The sequence below is a fragment of the Panthera tigris genome, chromosome C2 (genome assembly GCF_018350195.1).
Source record: "Panthera tigris isolate Pti1 chromosome C2, P.tigris_Pti1_mat1.1, whole genome shotgun sequence".
NCBI lineage: Eukaryota > Metazoa > Chordata > Mammalia > Carnivora > Felidae > Panthera > Panthera tigris.
Window position 1 is genome coordinate 146,044,043 of NC_056668.1, and position 18,716 is coordinate 146,062,758.

Here is an 18,716-nt window from a genome sequence, read left to right on the forward strand (position 1 = left end):
TGTGTTTTTATTATCAAAATTATAATGTAGTTTTCAATTTTATAACTTCTAGCTAATGCGCCCTCCATTCTCCATTGTGTCACTAATTTAATAACCAACAAAATGTCTTCTAATTCCTTAGTAAATGAGTTTGTTTTCTGTAATTATTAAGTGGAATACACTTCTTCAGCATAATATTTATTGTACCTAAGTTTAAAATTTTTTTTTTTTTAACGTTTATTTATTTTTGAGACAGAGAGAGACAGAGCATGAACGGGGGAGGGGCAGAGAGAGAGGGAGACACAGAATCGGAAGCAGGCTCCAGGCTCTGAGCCGTCAGCCCAGAGCCCGACGCGGGGCTCGAACTCACGGACCGCGAGATCGTGACCTGAGCTGAAGTCGGACGCTTAACCGACTGAGCCACCCAGGCGCCCCATTGTACCTAAGTTTAAAATAAACATTTGAGAAATCAATAACCCCCAATAGAAAGAAGTGAGAAGATTTTTTTTAAAAATGTATACACAAATTCTGAAGCTTATTATATGTTAAATTCTCTTGTTAAGCAAGAGAGAGCCCCTAGTTCAAGTTTCCCGTTTTTCTGACACCTGGAGGGTGAAATAATAGTATCTTCATATTTTATAAACTTCTTCTTTGAACTTTACTATGACTCATTTCATAAGAGTGTAATCTAATAAATTCTGTTATAAATAATAATGCGGTTATTTTTTTGTATTTTTAAAAATTTTTTTTAATGTTTATTTATTTTTGACAGAGACAGAGATGGAATGTGAGTGGGTTAGGGGCAGAGAGAGAGGGAGACACAGAAGCAGAAGCAGGCTCCAGGCTCTGAGCTGTCAGCACAGGGCCCGATGCGGGGCTCGAACTCACAGACCGAGAGATCATGACCTGAGCCCAAGTCGGACGCTCAACCGACTGAGCCACCCAGGCGCCCCAATAATGTGGTCATTGTGACTACTTGGATTGACATTAAAAATATACCCAAATGTAGAGGGATAGGTGAAAAACCACCTTTCTATCAGGGGAGGCGTTTACTAACAGTGGCTTTAGCTTTAGAAAATTTCTACCTGAATTTCTTAATACAGCATAAAAAATCCCTTCATTACTTCAAAAGTACTTTTATGAAGTGCATGATCTAGAATAGATAATCCAGGGGATATGCTAAATTAAACAGCAGAAGAGCTTGGTTGTTTTTTTTTTTTTTTAAGAACAGATTTGCATGAATTCAATATAGATGACTTCATTTTATGAGCAACAGGCAAATAAAACTATACATGTTAATGGTTTCCATAACTTGGAGCATACTACTCCAATAATTACACTTAAAGATATACGATCAGTGGTGCCAATTCTGCCTCATTGAGGATGTGAAAAGATTGCCTTAAATGTAAAATCAACTACCCTCGGCCTTACTTGCAAGGGAAATGCAGATTAAAACTAACAATTCACGCCTTGCTTGTTGGCAAAAAGCCAACAGTTTCTTTAACACACTCTGCTGGTGAGTCTCTGGGAAATGGGCCTCTCCCATACATTGTGGGAATGCGATTGATACAAGCCTATAGGGAGGACACTTTATTTATTGAAATTCCAGATATGCTGACACCAAATTTCACTTACAGAAATTTCTCCAACCCACACCTTTACCCTTGGGAACAGTTACTTCTTCATAAGTCTTTCCCTTGTATCCGTGTTTGTAGTTGCACAAGATTCGAAACAGCCCAAACATCCACCAGTCAGTTATTGAAAGGAGTATGGTACATCCATCCTTTGGAGTATCATCAAGTCGTAAAAAGGAATGAAAAATTTCAGGCGACAGTCAAGAGAAGGAAAACCAACTCACGAAGAGAACTGAATGCTGTTAGGTTTGGTTGGTGAAACAGAGCTACTCTAGGTATTTCAGGAATAAAGAGTTTAATACGGGAATGATTACTTGTATGAATGTTGGAAGACCAGGAGGTACTAAGACCAGTGAAGTTGCTGCCTAAACCTCAGGGTCTCTAGTTCTCAATCATTTCCAAGAAAAAGCTCCCTTACTCTATCTTACTGTTTTAGTCTATGACAATGACATAAGTGGTTGTCACAGCAGCCATAAAGATGTTGTGAATCTTGCATTTGTTCATTCTTCTCCTTCTGTCTGAAGCCACCTTTCCTTCTTCTCTATCTTCCAAATCTTGACTGAATTCCTCTCAAACTCTAACATGGAACCATACAGGGAAGAGGGTCTGGGAAACGTAGTTCCCAACTTCTAAGCAATGCAGAGGAGACCATAGAAGGGGGTGAAGATGAGTTGACAACTGACAATCCAGCACAGAGTGGAAAGGCAGAAAACCCCAAAGAGATTTTTGAGCAATGGAATCAATACCAGCAACTACCTTTCTCTGGACTTCACAGTAGGGAAGTCCTTCAATCACCAAATATTTATGAATGCCAATTATATGCCAGACTCTGGCATCTCCCTACTCTGCCCAGTGCCCAGTGCAAGAGTATGTCTTATATTGTTTGTGTTCCTCTAAGAACGGAACCTTCTCTCAGAACTGTGCCATTCCTGAGACACATTATCTGCACTGAAATCTTTTCTTGACCATCTTGGGAAAAGCCAGGAACTGAGGATCATTTTGTGTTTTCTTTGTCTGACTTGGTTCTCTGTGTGCTTTCAAAGCCAGACTTCTCAAAAGGGTGGTTCACACTCCCTGCCTCCACATCCTTTGCTTCCAATCCCTCCTCACCTGCTGCCATCTGGTTTCTGCTCGGTAGGACTTCACTAAAATTGACCTGGCTAAAGTAACTGGCAAACCCCTGATTGTCAGTACAAGGCACACTTTTCGGTGGTGTCGAATTATCACTTCTCTGCACTCTGTGTCACTGCTGGCCTCACTTTATGTTCCTTTCCGGATTCCACCCTTTTGATACCTCCCCTATTTGCCCTTTCCTCTCTGGGCCCTACTGTCCCAGTTTCAGCATCCAGAACACCTAGCAGGATCAAGAAGCTCAAGCTAGGAGAGGAGAAACAATACATTCAAATCGCATGCAGAAACTGAAAAGCACTTTTCTATGCTGATGGCCTGGAAATTGAGAATTCATCATGTTGCAATTTATTTTTATGGATTCTTTAGTGGTTCCTCTGTAATGCATTCCTCACAAAAGTAGCCTTTGTAATGTCAGATGTTGGCACAGGTAGACTGAGATCTCATACTGGCCCCTCTGCAATGTGCTTTCCACATTGCACTCTTGGTATCTTTTCAAAACACACATCTAATGACCTCTCTCACTTTCATACACAGCAAATTCTGCTTAAAACCCTTTATGGCTTCCCATTAGTCTCAGGTTAAAACAAAACAAAAACATTTCTTGGGGTGCCTGGGTGGATGTCAGTTAAGCGTCCGACTCTTGATTTTGGCTCAGGGCATGATCTCACAATCTCATGAGTTTGAGCCCCCTGTCAGGCTCTATGCTGACTGTATGGAGCCTGTTTGGAATTCTCTCCCTCCCTCTTTCTCTGCCCCTCCCCAACTCGTGAGGTCTCTGTCTCTCTCACAACAAATAAATAAAGAAACGTAAAAAAAAACCAAACTGCTAAACATGACCTACACTCTCTGGCCATTTATTCAACTCCTATGTCACATGGTTCCAGTGTTGCAGCCAAAGTCTGGCCCTTTTCTGGGTTCCTTGTACCTGTCTCCCTGGCCCCAAAGCAAGGCCTTTGCATATGCTTCTTTGTCTGGATAATTCTTTATCTTGTTCCCCAGGTGAATTCATCCTCATCCCTTGTGCTGCTTCCCTGGGTAACATTCTCCTCTTGTGTCCATCGAATCCCCCATATGTCTTTGATAGCGTTTGTTGTGTTGCATTTTGGTACTTAACGATGTGATGGTTTACTCAATGCCCATCTCTCTGGGGTCGTCGGGTGAGTTCTGTGAGGGTAGGAACCATGTTTCTCATGTTCCATACTGCATCCCAGTGCCTGCATTGTGCTTGGCATAAAGGCGGAGCTCCACAAATACTTCAATGCATGACCGAGTGAACAAAGACCAAGAATGATAGGGGTTTTTTTCCCCCGTTGCTTTTACCCTCACCACTAAGCTGCATTTGCTTATGATCCTTAATGGTATTTCAAACTATTTTCAGATAAGCTATCTCATGTGATATTAACAATTGACTTTATGAGAAGGGGTAACCCACCGCAAGTGACTTGGCCAATGCTACATGGCCAGTAAGTAACCATGTGGCACTTAGAACTGAGTCCTGTCACTTTCCAGACCAGGACTTTGGTAATTAAGTGATCCAAAAGGAAGCAAGACAATATAGAATTTAATAGAGAGCATTTATACAAAAGACAGCAAAATAGAACTATCTAAAGAAATTAAATTTTATTTCAGGCTGATTGAACTTTGTTTCTGGAAAAGGGCACCAATACTCAAAATGCTGGCATTTTAACATACACAGTTTGGGCTCTGAGAAAGAGCATGCCATCCCTTCTCCTACAACAGGGCTCAGTTAATATTCTATCATAATTCTCATTAAAATTTAGAAGTTTAATAACTGTCAGCTATTAAATTGTTGGTGGGAAAGTCTATTTCCGGAAACCTTTTCATCCTTTCCTTAATGAGACTATTTATTTTTGTAAGGAAACCAGAGAAAAGCGAATCAGCACGTTAAATGAGTAGTTGGATCCATTAGTTGCAAAGATCAACCTCAAACTAAGCCCACTCTTTCATTTGTCTCCTATTTCGAAAAGATCCACTGTTTAAACACAATCTCTAAATATGTTTAAATTTGTTAAATGTGTTAAACTTTTAAATGGCTTAATAATGGAGTTCCTTTATATTACGAGAACACACGCTTTTGAGTTCACGTTATTTACTTAAATAAAATGGACAATTAATTTACACGAAGAGCGAATCAAGTATTTCCGGAAGCAGAGCTCCATGCCCTTCACGGGGCGTGTATCAAAGTAATTCTAGTCCCGCCACTACTCCACCGATGTTTCAACGCATTTTGCCTTAAACTAGGTCTCCCTGGTGGCACTTCCTTTCGGCGGGGAGGAGCATGGAGAAGGGGAAGGTCTAAAAATACAACCTAGACGTGCAAAACTTCGTGGACAGGGATCTCCAGTCCGTTACTTACTAAAGAGAATTCAGCAGCAGCGGACAGAAAAGTTTCACTCGTTTGGTGGTACGTATGCAGCCCGTTAACAACACAGTCCTGCATTTGCTCTTATTTCCAGTGAACAAACACGATTTTTGCAACTAGGAAAATACAAGTGAGGAAAGCGAGAGCAAGTCGCACTTCGCCTGCCCCCTAGGTCTCTTTCTGGCGCCGAAGAGTTTTCAGCGCCGGCAAAGTTGTCCTCGCTCCCAACCTTGGGAGCAGAACACCCGGCACAGCCTGAGGGGGCGCATCGAGGCTGTGCAGCCGCAGCCGCCCAAGCTCACAGGCCGCGCAAGCTGCGCGGGGCGCCCCGGGCGGCCGAGCCCCGCCAGCCAGCTTCACGCGCGCAGGACTTGTGGAACGCGCCTGCGCGCTCCGTCACGTGGTGGGCGCTCGGCGCAAAGCGGGTTAAAAGTCACGACCGCCGCGAGCCCGTGAGTGCCCGGTCGGTCAGCGCGGCGCTGTCCGCCTCCCTTAAGCCGATTCTGACGGAGGCCGCTCCGCTGTTCTCGGTCACCTCCGGACCCCTGGCCCGGCTCAGCTCCATGCAACGAGCGGAGCCGCCTAGCACCCTTCCTTGCCGACAACACCGACGCGCGAAACCGCGTCTTTCAACTGACAATGAAGCCGTAGCGCGGCTGCACGGCCGCTCCGGGCGAACGGGCGCGAGGCGGGAGGGGGAGGGAGGGGGGGTGGGGGAGAGCGGTTGGGCTAAGCCCCGCCCCAGCTCGCGCTGCTATTGGTGGGCACCGCAGTTCTGGGCCCACCCCCTAACGGACCTGTCGCATTGTGACAGGTGGAAGGGCTAGTTCCTGTTGGGTCGGGGGCGGAGTCAGAGGTAGCCTGAGCTCCGCCCGGACTCCAGGGGGCTCCTCCTCCTGCTCTTCATCGCGGGGCGGGCGGCGGGTGTGAGGGGAATGTCATTGCTGCTCCGAGCTGTGGTGCCGCCTCCGTCTGCTGCTTCTTCTCTGGCGCCCTCGTCCCGTCGGCTTTCGCCGCTGCCGCAGCTGCAAGGGGGATACGGATGGCTAGTGGGGCGCAAGGGCCATCCGAGTTGAGAGCGCGGCGGTCGCAGCCGCTGCTGAGGCGGAGACTCCCTGCCGCCGCCTCCACCCCCTGTCCCCCGGCCTCGCGGCGCTGAGGGCGGGAGCGCGCGGCGCTCTTCCCTCCTCCTCCTTTTTCTTCCTCCTCCTCCTCCTCGTCCTCCTCCTCCTCCTCCTCCTCCAGGTCCCCGCCCAGCACCCCTCGCACCAGGCGGCGGCGGCGGCGGCGGCGGCGAGGAGCGAGACCCGCCGCCGGGGCACAACATGGCGGAGCCCTCGGCCCCGGAGAGCAAGCACAAGTCGTCCCTCAACTCGTCCCCGTGGAGCGGCCTCATGGCCCTGGGGAACAGCCGGCACGGCCACCACGGGCCCGGGGCCCAGTGCGCGCACAAGGCGGCGGGCGGCGTGGCGCCGCCGAAGCCGGCCCCCGCGGGGCTGTCCGGGGGGCTGTCGCAGCCGGCCGGCTGGCAGTCGCTGCTCTCCTTCACCATCCTCTTCCTGGCCTGGCTTGCCGGCTTCAGCTCGCGCCTCTTCGCGGTCATTCGCTTCGAAAGCATCATTCACGAGTTCGACCCGTGGTGAGTGCCCCGCCGCCCCTCCCCCCGCCCGCGGCCCGCGGGGACCCCGCCGCGGCTCGTCCCGGACTTGGCCCCGCGCCGCCGCCGAGCCCGGGCCGAGGCGAGCGCGGGTCCCGGAACCGCGGGCGCGCCCCCTGCCCGTGGGCGAAGTTTCCCCCGCGCAGCCCGAGGCGGGGCGTCGGGGTCCCCGAGTGGGACCTTGGCCCCGGGCCGGGTAAGTGTGACGCCTGGTGCGAGGGCGGACGAAGCCCCCCCCTGGCAGCCGTCTCGGGGTGTCCAGCCCGGAGCGGCCACGCCGCGAGCCGGCAGGTCTCCCTCCGGCCGACTCGTGGCGGACTCCCCGCCTCCCTGCCCGTGGCGTGTCGCGTTCTCTCGTTTTCGCCGGCGCGGTTTTGCTCGTTGGGATGGGATCGCCCCGGGGTTGCCTCGTTGCCGTTGATGGGGGGGGGGGGGGAGTCCAGATGGGCAGGAGCCCTGTCTACTCAGCCTCGCCGTTTGACGCTTTTACTGTTCCTCCTTTTTGCTCTCCTTTTACAAGGAGGGGAAAAGAGAGTGAGTGGGGTGTTGGAGGAAAGGAAATAATACCCCGGAAAGTGATCCTGGAAGCTAGGGACTCTTATTTCTTTACCATTAGATATTTTTAGGAGTGGCCGTTTTCAGGGCCCCCGAGGGCACTCCGCACCTGGCTGTGCCACAGTTATCTTGGGTGGCGAGGACATGATTACTCTCCGAGCCCAGTCGTCCGAAGGCAGGGCATTGGTTCCTTTCTTGGTCCCTTCCGGAGGGTTTGCGAACAAGACCAGAGACTCCCGCGGTGATGGGGAGCCTTGGGTTACAATCAAAAGTTGCCCGTGGTATCCGGACTGACCTGAATGTCTTAGGAAGTTACCCTGTGAAGAGCACTAGCTAATTTAGGCACCACACTTGTCTGTGAATTAAGTAGGTAGGGAGATTGCTTGAATTTTTCTTTTTTTCCAGCTTTCCCAGCCTGAGTTGGCTTTTGTTTTTGTTTTTGTTTTTTACCCGAGCCTATCTATGCCTTTTAAACGAACTTAAAACATGTTGACCGACTTGGCAACCTTGAGTTAATCTTACCTCTTTATAATCAGACCTAACTAAACTTTTAGGATATTTGTTTTGTCCTCTGAAATACAGTGAGAGAATCTCGTTGAGAGTTACTAAATATATGGGTCATAAGTATTTTGGGAAGTGAATTACCCGTGTATTAAAATACCGGATTGAAGTTCTGTTGTGGATAGGAAGGTTGGTAGTGCATCATCTATTGAACAGGACGGGAGCCCACTCATGGAGAACTCAGTTTCGGTAAACAGTTAATTACTGTGACAGTCTTCGTGAAACGTTTTAATCCCATTTTGGAGGTTTTGATTTTTTTCTGACACTTTCTAAAAAATAACTTTTATTTCAAATCAGAAGAAAATGTTGTGAAACCTTAGAAACTAGGTACAGTATTCTTAGGCTTAGCTTTGAAACACTTAAGCAAATTAGATAAAAATGAAATTGGAACCGGAAGGCGAAAACTGCTAATATTTTACTGAACAGTGTGAAAAGAGAAAGTTATGTCTTTTTAGATTACACAGCAGAAGTGCATGGCGACAAAACATTACGGGCAACAGAAATCGTGAATAGTATTTCCACAGAGTATCCTTTTGACAAAGGCTGAGTACTGTTCAGTAGTAACTTTGAGGCTGAAATTAAGGATGGCAGAAAAATTCACGACTGAGTGATGAGATGATTTTGTTGTTTTTCTTTATTTTGAAGGAAGATTAGAAATCTTCATCAAGTCAGCCAAAGAGTACTACTGAAATTGAGTATGTAATCATGAAAAGTCTTAAGTCAGGTTGCTTCACAGATAATACTCTTTTTTTCTTTTTTTAAAGTATGGCAAAAAATTAAAAGTTGGTCTTTTCTCTTGTTTCAAGAATATGCTTGGGGAAACATAACCCTTTTTTATCCACATGAAAATTTGTTTTATTTCTATTTTTCTGTGCATAGAAACATTTCTGAAACACTAAATGTATGAAATTTGAACTTTAATTCATATTCACTAAAGGTATCTACACTTCTTCATTCCTAAAGATCTACTTAATTTAGGTGTTCTGTTTACTGATAGTCTTAATACTTACATTTTATTGTATTCCTGTGCTTCTGTTCATAATATTAGATAATTGTCATTAGTGGTAAACAGTTTTTACAATAAAGGAATTGCCCCTATCCCTTCTTGTGAACAGAGATTTGCCAATATAAATTTAATGTCAGAGATAATTTGGGTTGACTTAATGGGAAAATTAGGTTTCAGGCCAAAAAAATTTCGTTCGCTTTTGTTTTTCTTTTCTTTTGAAGATCTCAAGTAGTTAGGTATTTCATTCTTATAATCCATTCTTATTGAAAATTTTTGAAAAGGGGTTGGGTGTAGATTGCCTGTCATTATTACATTGGATTTTTTAAAGCAGTTTTCCTTCAAAGCAGCTAATAGTGCCAACACTTTGATCTTTAATCTAACACTGTGGTGTTATACTAGCCTGGGAGTCTCTCAGGTTACTATTTTAACATACAGCAATGACATGAACCTTTATATTTAAATGTTTCTTTCAGGTTCTCTATCAACAAACCAATTTTTTCTGGTCTTCTCTATTCCTTTTTTTTTCATGTCTCTGTTACTCGCTTCATTTCTGAAGTGTTTTCAGTGAAAAGTTTACTTTTTCTGTTTGATTGTGAGTTATTTCTAATTTACAGTAGTTCTTAAATTGCGTAAGACTCCAGTTAGCTGCCAGAGGTGACTCATTGTCACAAAGTTATACTTGTTTTTTAAATTTGTCACTCAGTTAATTTTATAAATCTTACAGTTATGAGGGGTGGTATATAATGTTGAATATTATATATTTACTGAATTTTAAAGTACACTGCACTTTTCTAGAACTTAGCAACATTTTTGGTACGATCTCCTCACCACTTCGCTTTAGTAATTTCCTCCCCTTATCAGTTGAGTTGATCAGACATGAGGAAGCAGTTTGAGAATATGTTGTCTGTACTTGCCAAACATTTGGTTGAGCAACTAGTTTAACAGCGGCTAATTTTATCTTCTTTTTTATCTGGAGCAAAATGTAGTTTCTACTTACTTTTGTGACAGCTACTAATACTTTGACGTGATATTAACCAAGTACCTTTTCCATAACCGTTATCTTGTTAAATTGTGGTAGCTTTTGCCACAGAGTTGGTGTAAAACCTCCCTGCGTCAGGAGACTTGCCCTTTTCCCTGCCTGCCCAAGTTGCAGTAGGTTCTCCTTGGAGCTCTAGAGGGAGAATTCTCTGAGCCTCTCTGAGCTTTGGCTCCAGTTAGCTGTAAAAGGGCAGCAGACGTCTTGCTGGGCAGAAGGCTGCAGTTTAGAATTGAAACCCGGAATTCAGTTTTTCAGAGAAACTATGGCGTAAGTAGATTAATTAGCGCAAACATGTTTTCAAAGGATTGATAAACCTTTCGAACATAAGCTGTTTGTAAGTTGGGGACTAGTTCCTATACTTTGAGGTCTCCATGTTTTTCTTCACTTTGCAGATGAAGAAAGAGGGTATTGACCTCAGTTCTGAAGAAGACAAAATGGGTGACAAAACCAGTTTTAGAACACAAACATCCCCAAATCTTAAAAAGTTACTTTGTGGAATCATTAGCAACCGCGGTCCAGCTGCACTTCAGAACAGGTATACGGTCACTGGAGTCATTGTCAAACCATGACAGTTTTTCTGGTCTTGAGCCGAAGATCGTTCTGAGTTACAGGAACACGGAGGGAGGAGTTCAGGGAGCGTCATGAACCGCTGCAAGGGAGAGTGGGATTGGACCTGCTCCCATTTGGGGTAAATTGTGGTGGTTCCTACAGTTAGTAGGAACCATGGGTTTCTTGAGGCATGTAATAGGTCCTGAAGTGGTTACGATCTGCCAGCAAAGTCTTTAGAACTTTCTGTTAGGGATTTTCCTATCTTGAGGGCTCACTTGAGTAAGACCACTCTCACTGCCGTGAGTAGTTTGCATACAGGCAAACTGGTGGGGCGCCTGGGCGGCTCAGGTGGTTAGGCCTCTTGACGCTTGATTTCAGCTCAGGTCATGATCTCACAGTTCCTGAGGTCAAGCCGGTGTCAGGCTCTGTGCTGACAGTGCGGAGCCTGCTTGGGATTCTCCCTCTCCCTCTGTCGCTGCCCCTCCCTCACGTATGATATGTGCGCACACACACACACTCTTCTCTCAAAATAAGTAAACTTAAAAGACACTGGTTGTAGACTAAATATTAGAAACTCATTATAGGTTCTGACCCAGCTGTTAACAACATGAGGAAATTTACTAGCCTGTTCTTAATCTACTTCTGATTTTTATGCTCCCTGTAAGTTATGAGTATTTTGGGATATGAGAAAATGTTAAAAGTTCTTTTCATTGTAATATGTTCGTATTTATCAGTACATACATGCTCTCAGAAATAATGAAAAAATGATTAATATTCTGGAGTGATGAATCATATTTTTTACTTGTTTACTTTGAAAACTTAATGCTGTTAGAGACAATATTGCTGTTAACCCAAATTGTAAAGCATCCTACTATTCAACAGATTTGTATATTGCTAAATTGTTACTTTACAAAAATTTCTAAGCATACAGAAAAGCTAAAAGAGTTTTATAGTGAACACTCAAGCTCAATACCTAGATTCTACAGTTAGTGTTTTACTTTATTTGCTTTATCATATCTTTTTTTTTTTTAATTTATTTATTTTTGAGAGAGAGCGTGTGAGCTGAGGAGGGGCAGAGTGAGGGGGACAGGATCTAAAGCAGGTTCTGAGCTGACAGCAGTGAGCCTGATGTGGGATTCTAACTCGGATGCTCAACCAGCTCAACAGACAACACTGGTGGGGCACGTGGGTGGCTCAGATGGTTAGGCATCTTGACTCTTGATTTCAGTTCAGGTCATGATCTCACAATTCCTGAGATCAAGCCCATGTCAGGCGCTGTGCTGACATATTTTTCTGATGCTGCTTTTAGATCCTGCTTGTAGACGCTGATAGTACATCCTTCGTTATAATATGAAGAATGTTATTTTTGTTCCCCATCTGCATGATGAAGAGAATCTTATTTCTGGACATTTGTTTTCTATAATACTTGAACATAATGAGTATAAATACTGTTTCTGTATTGTGCTCAGTTGGACTGCAGGTTAGCATCAGATTTAATCTTTTCAGGTTTGGTTATTAACTTAATGAGAGTACATCGTAAGTCAACGCATGTCTGTTAAATGATTTGACTTTGCCAAAGCTTATATCGCAGAAGAAACTAAAGTTGTTAGAAGGGTATTGATGTTGGTTTTATTAGACTTAATTTACGTAGAACACCTAAATTCTTTTTGTGTTATTAGAAGCCTCTTATTGGTCAGCCTGTTGCTTACTCTGAATCTACGCTTTTTTTTTTTTTTTTTTTTTTTTTTGCCATGTTTTGTCTGGATATAATGCTTAATTTATGTATAATTGCAAAAGTGACTTCTGTCAGTCCCTACAATAAGTAGGAAAAAATGGAAACGTATTTTCAAATAACATAGGATCTACAAATATAATGTATGGGCCAAATTAATGCTGTTGAAAGGGGAAAAAAATGTAAATGGTTAACATCCTACCCCCGTCTTCACTCCTTTATTTGCTTTACCTCATTCTGGTGGATATTTTTGTTTTTAAATCACTCTTTTCTGGGAAGGTTTCTGTTTCTTTGCTTGACCTACTTCTGACACAAATAATTTCCAGGGATTTAGAAATTGATAGAAGGGGTCAATACCATAGGATTTTTTTTTTTTAATGTGTTAGGTGTAGGTAAGGGTTGGAAGAGGTAGGAGCGACTGCCAGAGCCTCTCATATTTTAGGTAAATGTGGGTAAACTGGCATTTGTAGACCTGCCAGGAAACCTAACCACTACTTGGAATTATATTTTTTTGTAAAAATACCTTCAGGGTTTCAAATGTAAGGCATCTAAACATACCTTGGAATATATCCTGTACATAATAAGTTGGTGAATGCCTTTATGTTGGTCAAGTTTATGCTACTTTCAGAAATACGCATTTCTAAAGAATTGTGACTGCTATACTAAACAAATTGACCATATCATCTGTAACCAATTTTTTTCTTCTGGTGGAACTTAGTGTTGCAGGATAACTTTAATATATGTTCTAAGTGGTAAGTGCTTAGTTTTTATAGTGTCTTACAACTTGATTTTATGTCTTAGAACTGAGGAGATAAGGTAACATCTTTTATTTCTGTAGATAAAAGATATTTCAGTTCAGCATTCCCCTAAGAATTGAATAATACAGGTCTACTTGTCTCCAAAAACTATGTCCTTTTTACTGCATCCTCTGCCTTCAAGGCAGTCTTAAATGAAAGTGTCCTCCGTTTAATTTATGTCTTTTAATCAGCTGCCCTGATTTAAGTCTTAACATATTGGCCTATCAAAACGCCTGGGCACAATCCATGCCTAGCTAACTAAACTCACTAGTTGGGTGATAGCGAATTACTTTGTTTTTATACTTGTTTTTAAGTTTATTTTATTTATTTAATTTATTTTGAGAGAGAGAGAAAGAGAGCGTGCACATACAAGCAGGGGAGGGACAGAGAGAGAAGGAGAGAGAATCCCAAGCAGTCTCCGCATTGTCAGCACAGAGCTCGACTTGGGGCTCAACTCCGTGAACTGTGAGATCATGACCTGAGCTGAAGTCAAAAGTCGAATGCTTAACTGACTGAGCCCCCAGGCACCCCTAATTACTTTGTTTTGATGTAGGGAAGAGAGAAGAGTTGATGATGACTTGAGGTTTTTAATCCTGAATGACTAGGGAGTTTACAGAGATGCAGCTTTTAAGGGAATAGCTAAATAAAAAGAAAAGATGATTGAATCCAAGTGAATGTTGTTTTCATTTAGTTTTATTTTGTCTGTAAAAAGGTCATTGTAGTAAGGTTGGAGATATTAACCCATTCCAGTTAAGGGAGCTATGGGGTGGAAGATTAGACTAATCCCAGAATTCTTTAGCTACAGGATTTCCAAAGTATACGTTGGCTTGGCTTGTTTTCAGGGCAAAGAAGCTGAACACCAAAGGGTGAAGGTGGTATAGTTGTAGCTTGGCTAGATTCCTTTCTGTTTTCTTTGCACCTGTGTTTGTAGTAGAGGGCGTTTTTTGAGAAGTTACTTGAAAATTGTTACTTTAGAAGATGAGGGGAAGTAAATTTCTATCACTTTACTTGTCTATTTATTTTTTTAAAGTTTATTTTTAGGGAGAGTGGGGGGGGGGAGGGGCAGAGAGAAAAGGCGGGGGGCGGGGGGAGAGAGAGAGAATGAGAGAATATATCCCAAGAAGGCTCTGTGCAGAGCTGGATGCGGGGCTTGAACACACAAAGGAGATCATGACCTGAGCCAAAATCAAGAGTTGGACGTTCAACCGAAAAAGCCATCCAGGAGCCCCCTCAATTATTATTATTTTTAAGTTATTTATTTTTTTTGAGAGGGAGAGGGAACTGGGGAGAGACAGAGGGAGAGAGGGAGAGAGAGAGAGCAGAGGAGTGGGAGTGAGCACAGGGCCACACATGAGATCATGAACCTGAGCTGAAATTGAGTCAGACTGACGCTTAAACTGAGTTACCCAGGCGCCCCTACCACTCACTTTTAAGTTGACAATATTAGAAATGTTGGCAAGTTCAACTGTGAAACAGCTTTTATGTGAAGTTTGGTGTTCTAAAAAATTGTGTGCTTCAGTTACCTGTAATTTCCATAAGTTAATAGTGTTCATGCTTTAAATTTCAAAATTTTTTGACTTTTTTCTTCATTCCTGTATAAAGGGAAAGACTACTCATAAAGACATAAAGAAAATTTATGTGTCTATTAGTAAAGTATACATGCTGAGGTGATAGCTAAATTGATAATGTTTCTTTTGAGGTTTTCTTTTAATTTCTTTTTTCATGCCTTACAGGTTTATCAGCTATTCTCCAGTAAAGGTTTTTCTTCACAGTACAGTGTTCTTTTCTTTAGTGATATCTAGCAGTCTCTCCAACCAAATGAATTTGGTTTTTAAGCTTAAATTATTGGGTCTCTCTCTCTCCATACATAGATGGATAGATAATACTCCAGCATATACTGTTTTCTGTGCTAATTTAAAATTAAAATATAGTAATTCATAATTAATTTATAAAGTTCTAGTGTCTGCACAGCTTAAATTATTGTTTGTTGCTGGCCAAATGGTTGGGGTGGAGTTGGTGAAAAGAATGACTGGGAAACTCACAACCAATATGTTTATTTTCATGCCTGTTTATGTTAGTTTCATCTGTACGGAATAATGATTTGATATTTGTTCACATTTCAAAATGATAATAAAATTTTAACATTTGTCACCTTATAAAAAAAATTTTTTTTTCTTGTGACAGGAACTTTTAAGATCTACTCTCTTCGCAGTTCAAGCCTATTCTTCAAACACCAGTAACTCCTATAATGTAGAATAAACTCTAAGTAGGTTTCATTATCGAGGTACATTGTTAAACAGTCTTGTATAATCCACAGGAAAAATAATGGAATACGGAATTACTGGGAAGGCAGCACTCTTGAAGTTTTTGAGATATTCTTTGCAAATAAATGTCTTAAATGTTTACATAAGCATGAGAAAAATATTCTGCAAGGGCTTTTATTGGTGAGAAAGTGGTATTAGTCTTTAAAAATTTTTTCTTTAATGGTGAAATATAACACATTCTGAAAAGTGTATAAACCTAATGGACAGTGTAATGACTACTAATTGTAAGGTAAACAGCCATATGATCATCACCCAGATCAAGAAATAGAACAGTGCCACCACCTCAGAAGCCTTGGTGTGTGTTTGCCTCCCCTTCTCCTCACTTGTATAATAATTACATCCATGGTTTTCATCATAGGTGGTATAATTCTGTGTGCATTCTTAAATAACATAATTTAGTTTTGTCTAATTTAAAACTTGAGATAAATGCACTTGTAACTGTGTGTCTCATTTTTTTTTTTTTTTTTTGTTCACTGCATTTAAGATCCATCTTCATTGATCAAAGGATTGTTGAGAATATGTGGTAATAAGGTTTAGCAATAATTTGATTAACCAGTCTTCTTACTGACCTGAGGAGGTTTCTTCCTCTTTTGCAGCAGGAAGTACCTGTAGGAAAGGGAAAGCATCCTTCTCTTCCCTTGAGATAAAAAATTATCTCAAGATGGAACTCTTGAGCTGGAATCAACCTTGTCTCCAGATAACCTTGACAATTTTTCACAAAGTACTAACTGGCCAGAGAAATTTGATCTTTCAGCAGACACTGAGACTACAAGGTAGAGAGAGTGAGGGAGGAGACATCACTGTCTTTCAAGGGAGAGAGAAATGCAAAATTACTAGTTTTTAAACTATGGCTTCTGCCAACTATTTTTCACTTTAAAGCATATATATTAAAATTTATGTAAGGATTGGAGTAGCAGTTAATTCTTGAAAGAAGAGAATGTTGAAAAGGGATCTGAGCTGAAGGAGTTTAGGAGAACCCTAAGAATGGACTATTTAATATAGTGGTATCTTTGTAGCGGATTGTTGATGCTGGGTTGTGTGTGATTTTGTTTGTGTAAATGTCCTGGGATCTTGAATAGCTTACATTTCTCTCTATTCTTCCAGTCTTCCATGGCTACCACTATTTTTCTTTCCCATATCTTTATTTCCTTTATTGATTTAGTAGCTGCCTTGGTCTTCAGGAAGAATAGGAGAGGTTTCATAGTAGTAGGATCCTTTCAGAAACTGTCTTCAGGGGATAAAAGGTTTTATTCCAAGAGAAGTAAAGGTCAGGCATTGAGTAATGTATACAATTGTCAATCCTGTGTTGCATACCTGAAACTAATACAGCATTGTGTGTCAATTATACTTCAATAAAAAAAAAGAATATAATAAAGGAAGATCATGATTCTTTGTGTAGGAACTTGAAATCTACTGGGGTGTGGAAATTTGGCATTGTGTGTTAGTAAATGATTAAGGATATTGGAAATGGGATTCTAGCTTGTAAGCTTTTCTTTTAATTAGAGAGCTGTTCTTAAGTGAAACCATAAACATGAATGCTCTCTAATGCATGTCTCTTTATTGGTCCGAATGATTTTGATTAAATCCAGTGGTATTTTTCCACTCCCCATTCGTATATAACCCATGCTACTTGAATGGATAATAGTTGATTTCTTTTGTAAACAAATAAAGGATTGTTATCATAGTTAAGGCATTGTTAGTTGAAGAATTTAAATCTAGGACTTCCTTTCTTGAAACTCCCAGTTTAGCCAGCTAGTATTTCTCCAGAATTCAAACTTAAAATTTAAATCAAGTATTATGAGGAAGGTATGTACATACTTATTATTTCTTCTCCCTTAAATCCCTTGTAATATATGCCAGAGAGAAGTACAAATGACTTTGAATTAGGCTGTATTTGGATAATGGTCCAACCTTATGATTTAAGCTTCTTTAACACCCCTAGTATTCCTCTTGTTTGAAATCCCCAGGGAAGTAGGGCTAATTTTTTGAAATGTATTAACTGTTAGGAAACATGCCAGGCATACTTCTTTCAGAAATAACAATCTAATATTGTTTATCTGCCTTGTGTGAGAGGTATAGGTACATGTTTTATTGATCCCAGTATAGAGCAAACTTACTTTGGCTAAATTTTGTTCAGGACTATTCATTTAACTAAATAGGCTAGGGCCATTTTGAAAATTTTAACACCTGTAATGTAAAAACACTCAAGGAGATTTAAGCTATTTGTTCTTTGCCTAAATTGGTAAAATACAGTTATGGTGATATGCTTATTTCCCTCTTTAATGAATAATGTTAATAACTTACTGTTCCTGTAGAGAGACAAGATTGTTTAGGGTACAAACATCATTTCCAATCATCCTAGAATATCCTACACTATATTAGGAACATAGTGGGTGTTCAGTTTATATTAATATGGATCCTTTATCCTTAATGGTAACCACATTTTATGTTCTGGTGGTGATAGTACAGGAAGTCGCTTGTATAATACCTTGATAAACCTTGGATTTGATTGTGATATCAGTAGAATCATGTGTGGTGATATTGTGATTCAGAAGAGGGATAATTGGTCTTCGTCCTTGCTTCTGGCACAGAGCTCCTAAAAACCCTTGTAATTTTCTAAGTATCTTTTGTTCTGTTAATACAGTGACTTTGGAAAGCCCTTAGGTAATCTAAGTATGGGGGCTGTTGCCACTAGAACCTGCCCTGTGATTAGAGGGTTGAACTATCAGTCCCACCTCCTGACCTCTGGGAAAAGGAGAAGGACTGGAGGTTGAATCACCAGCTGCCAATAATTTAATCAATCATGCCCACGAAATGGAGTCTTCATCCAAACCCCAAAGGACGGAGTTTGGAGCGTTTCCAGGTTTGTGACTATGTGGAGATTTGGGGAGGGTGGTGTACTTGGAGAGGGCATAGAAGCCCCGCACTCCTTCCCACACATCTTGCCCTGTGAATCTCTAGTTGTTCCTGAGTTTTGTCCCTTTATAAGAAATAGTGATCTAGTAAGTTAAATTGTTTTGTCAGTTCTGCGAGCAACTGTACCAAATTAATTGAACCTAAGGAGGGGGTCACTGGAACTTCTGATCTGTAGCCAGTTGGTTAGAAGCACTGGGGACAACTTGGACTTTTGATTGGTGTGTAAAGTTGGGGATTGAGGGTCCAGGGGGGTCAGTCTGATGCCCTTGTGGGATCTGACACTGTTTTAGTGTTAGAATTAAGGTGGACTGTAGGATACCCAGCTGGTGGTGTAGAATTGCTTGCTGGTGTGGAAATTCACTTCCCCGCCCCCCCCTTTTGGTATTGTTAGTGAACCTCTTAGTAGTGAACATCATAATCTCACCCTTAATAAAGGTGTCATTTTAATGTTAT

At 41.9% G+C, this 18,716-nt stretch overlaps 1 protein-coding gene across 3 annotated transcripts in view; it reads left to right on the top strand.

The window, feature by feature from the left end:
* The first annotated feature begins 5,954 nt into the window (after positions 1-5,954).
* STT3B (STT3 oligosaccharyltransferase complex catalytic subunit B) overlaps positions 5,955-18,716 on the top strand; it is a 105,851-nt gene continuing 93,089 nt past the window's right edge. Inside the window, exon 1 of one of the 3 annotated variants that reach the window (XM_042956939.1) lies at positions 5,955-6,766. In XM_042956939.1, the coding sequence (XP_042812873.1) occupies positions 6,453-6,766 (314 nt within the window). In that variant the 5' untranslated portion in view covers positions 5,955-6,452. Of the gene's footprint in view, positions 6,767-6,888; positions 6,981-9,497; positions 10,481-18,716 lie in introns of those variants that run through there. The other 2 variants (XM_042956941.1, XM_042956940.1) reach the window with 2 other exon arrangements.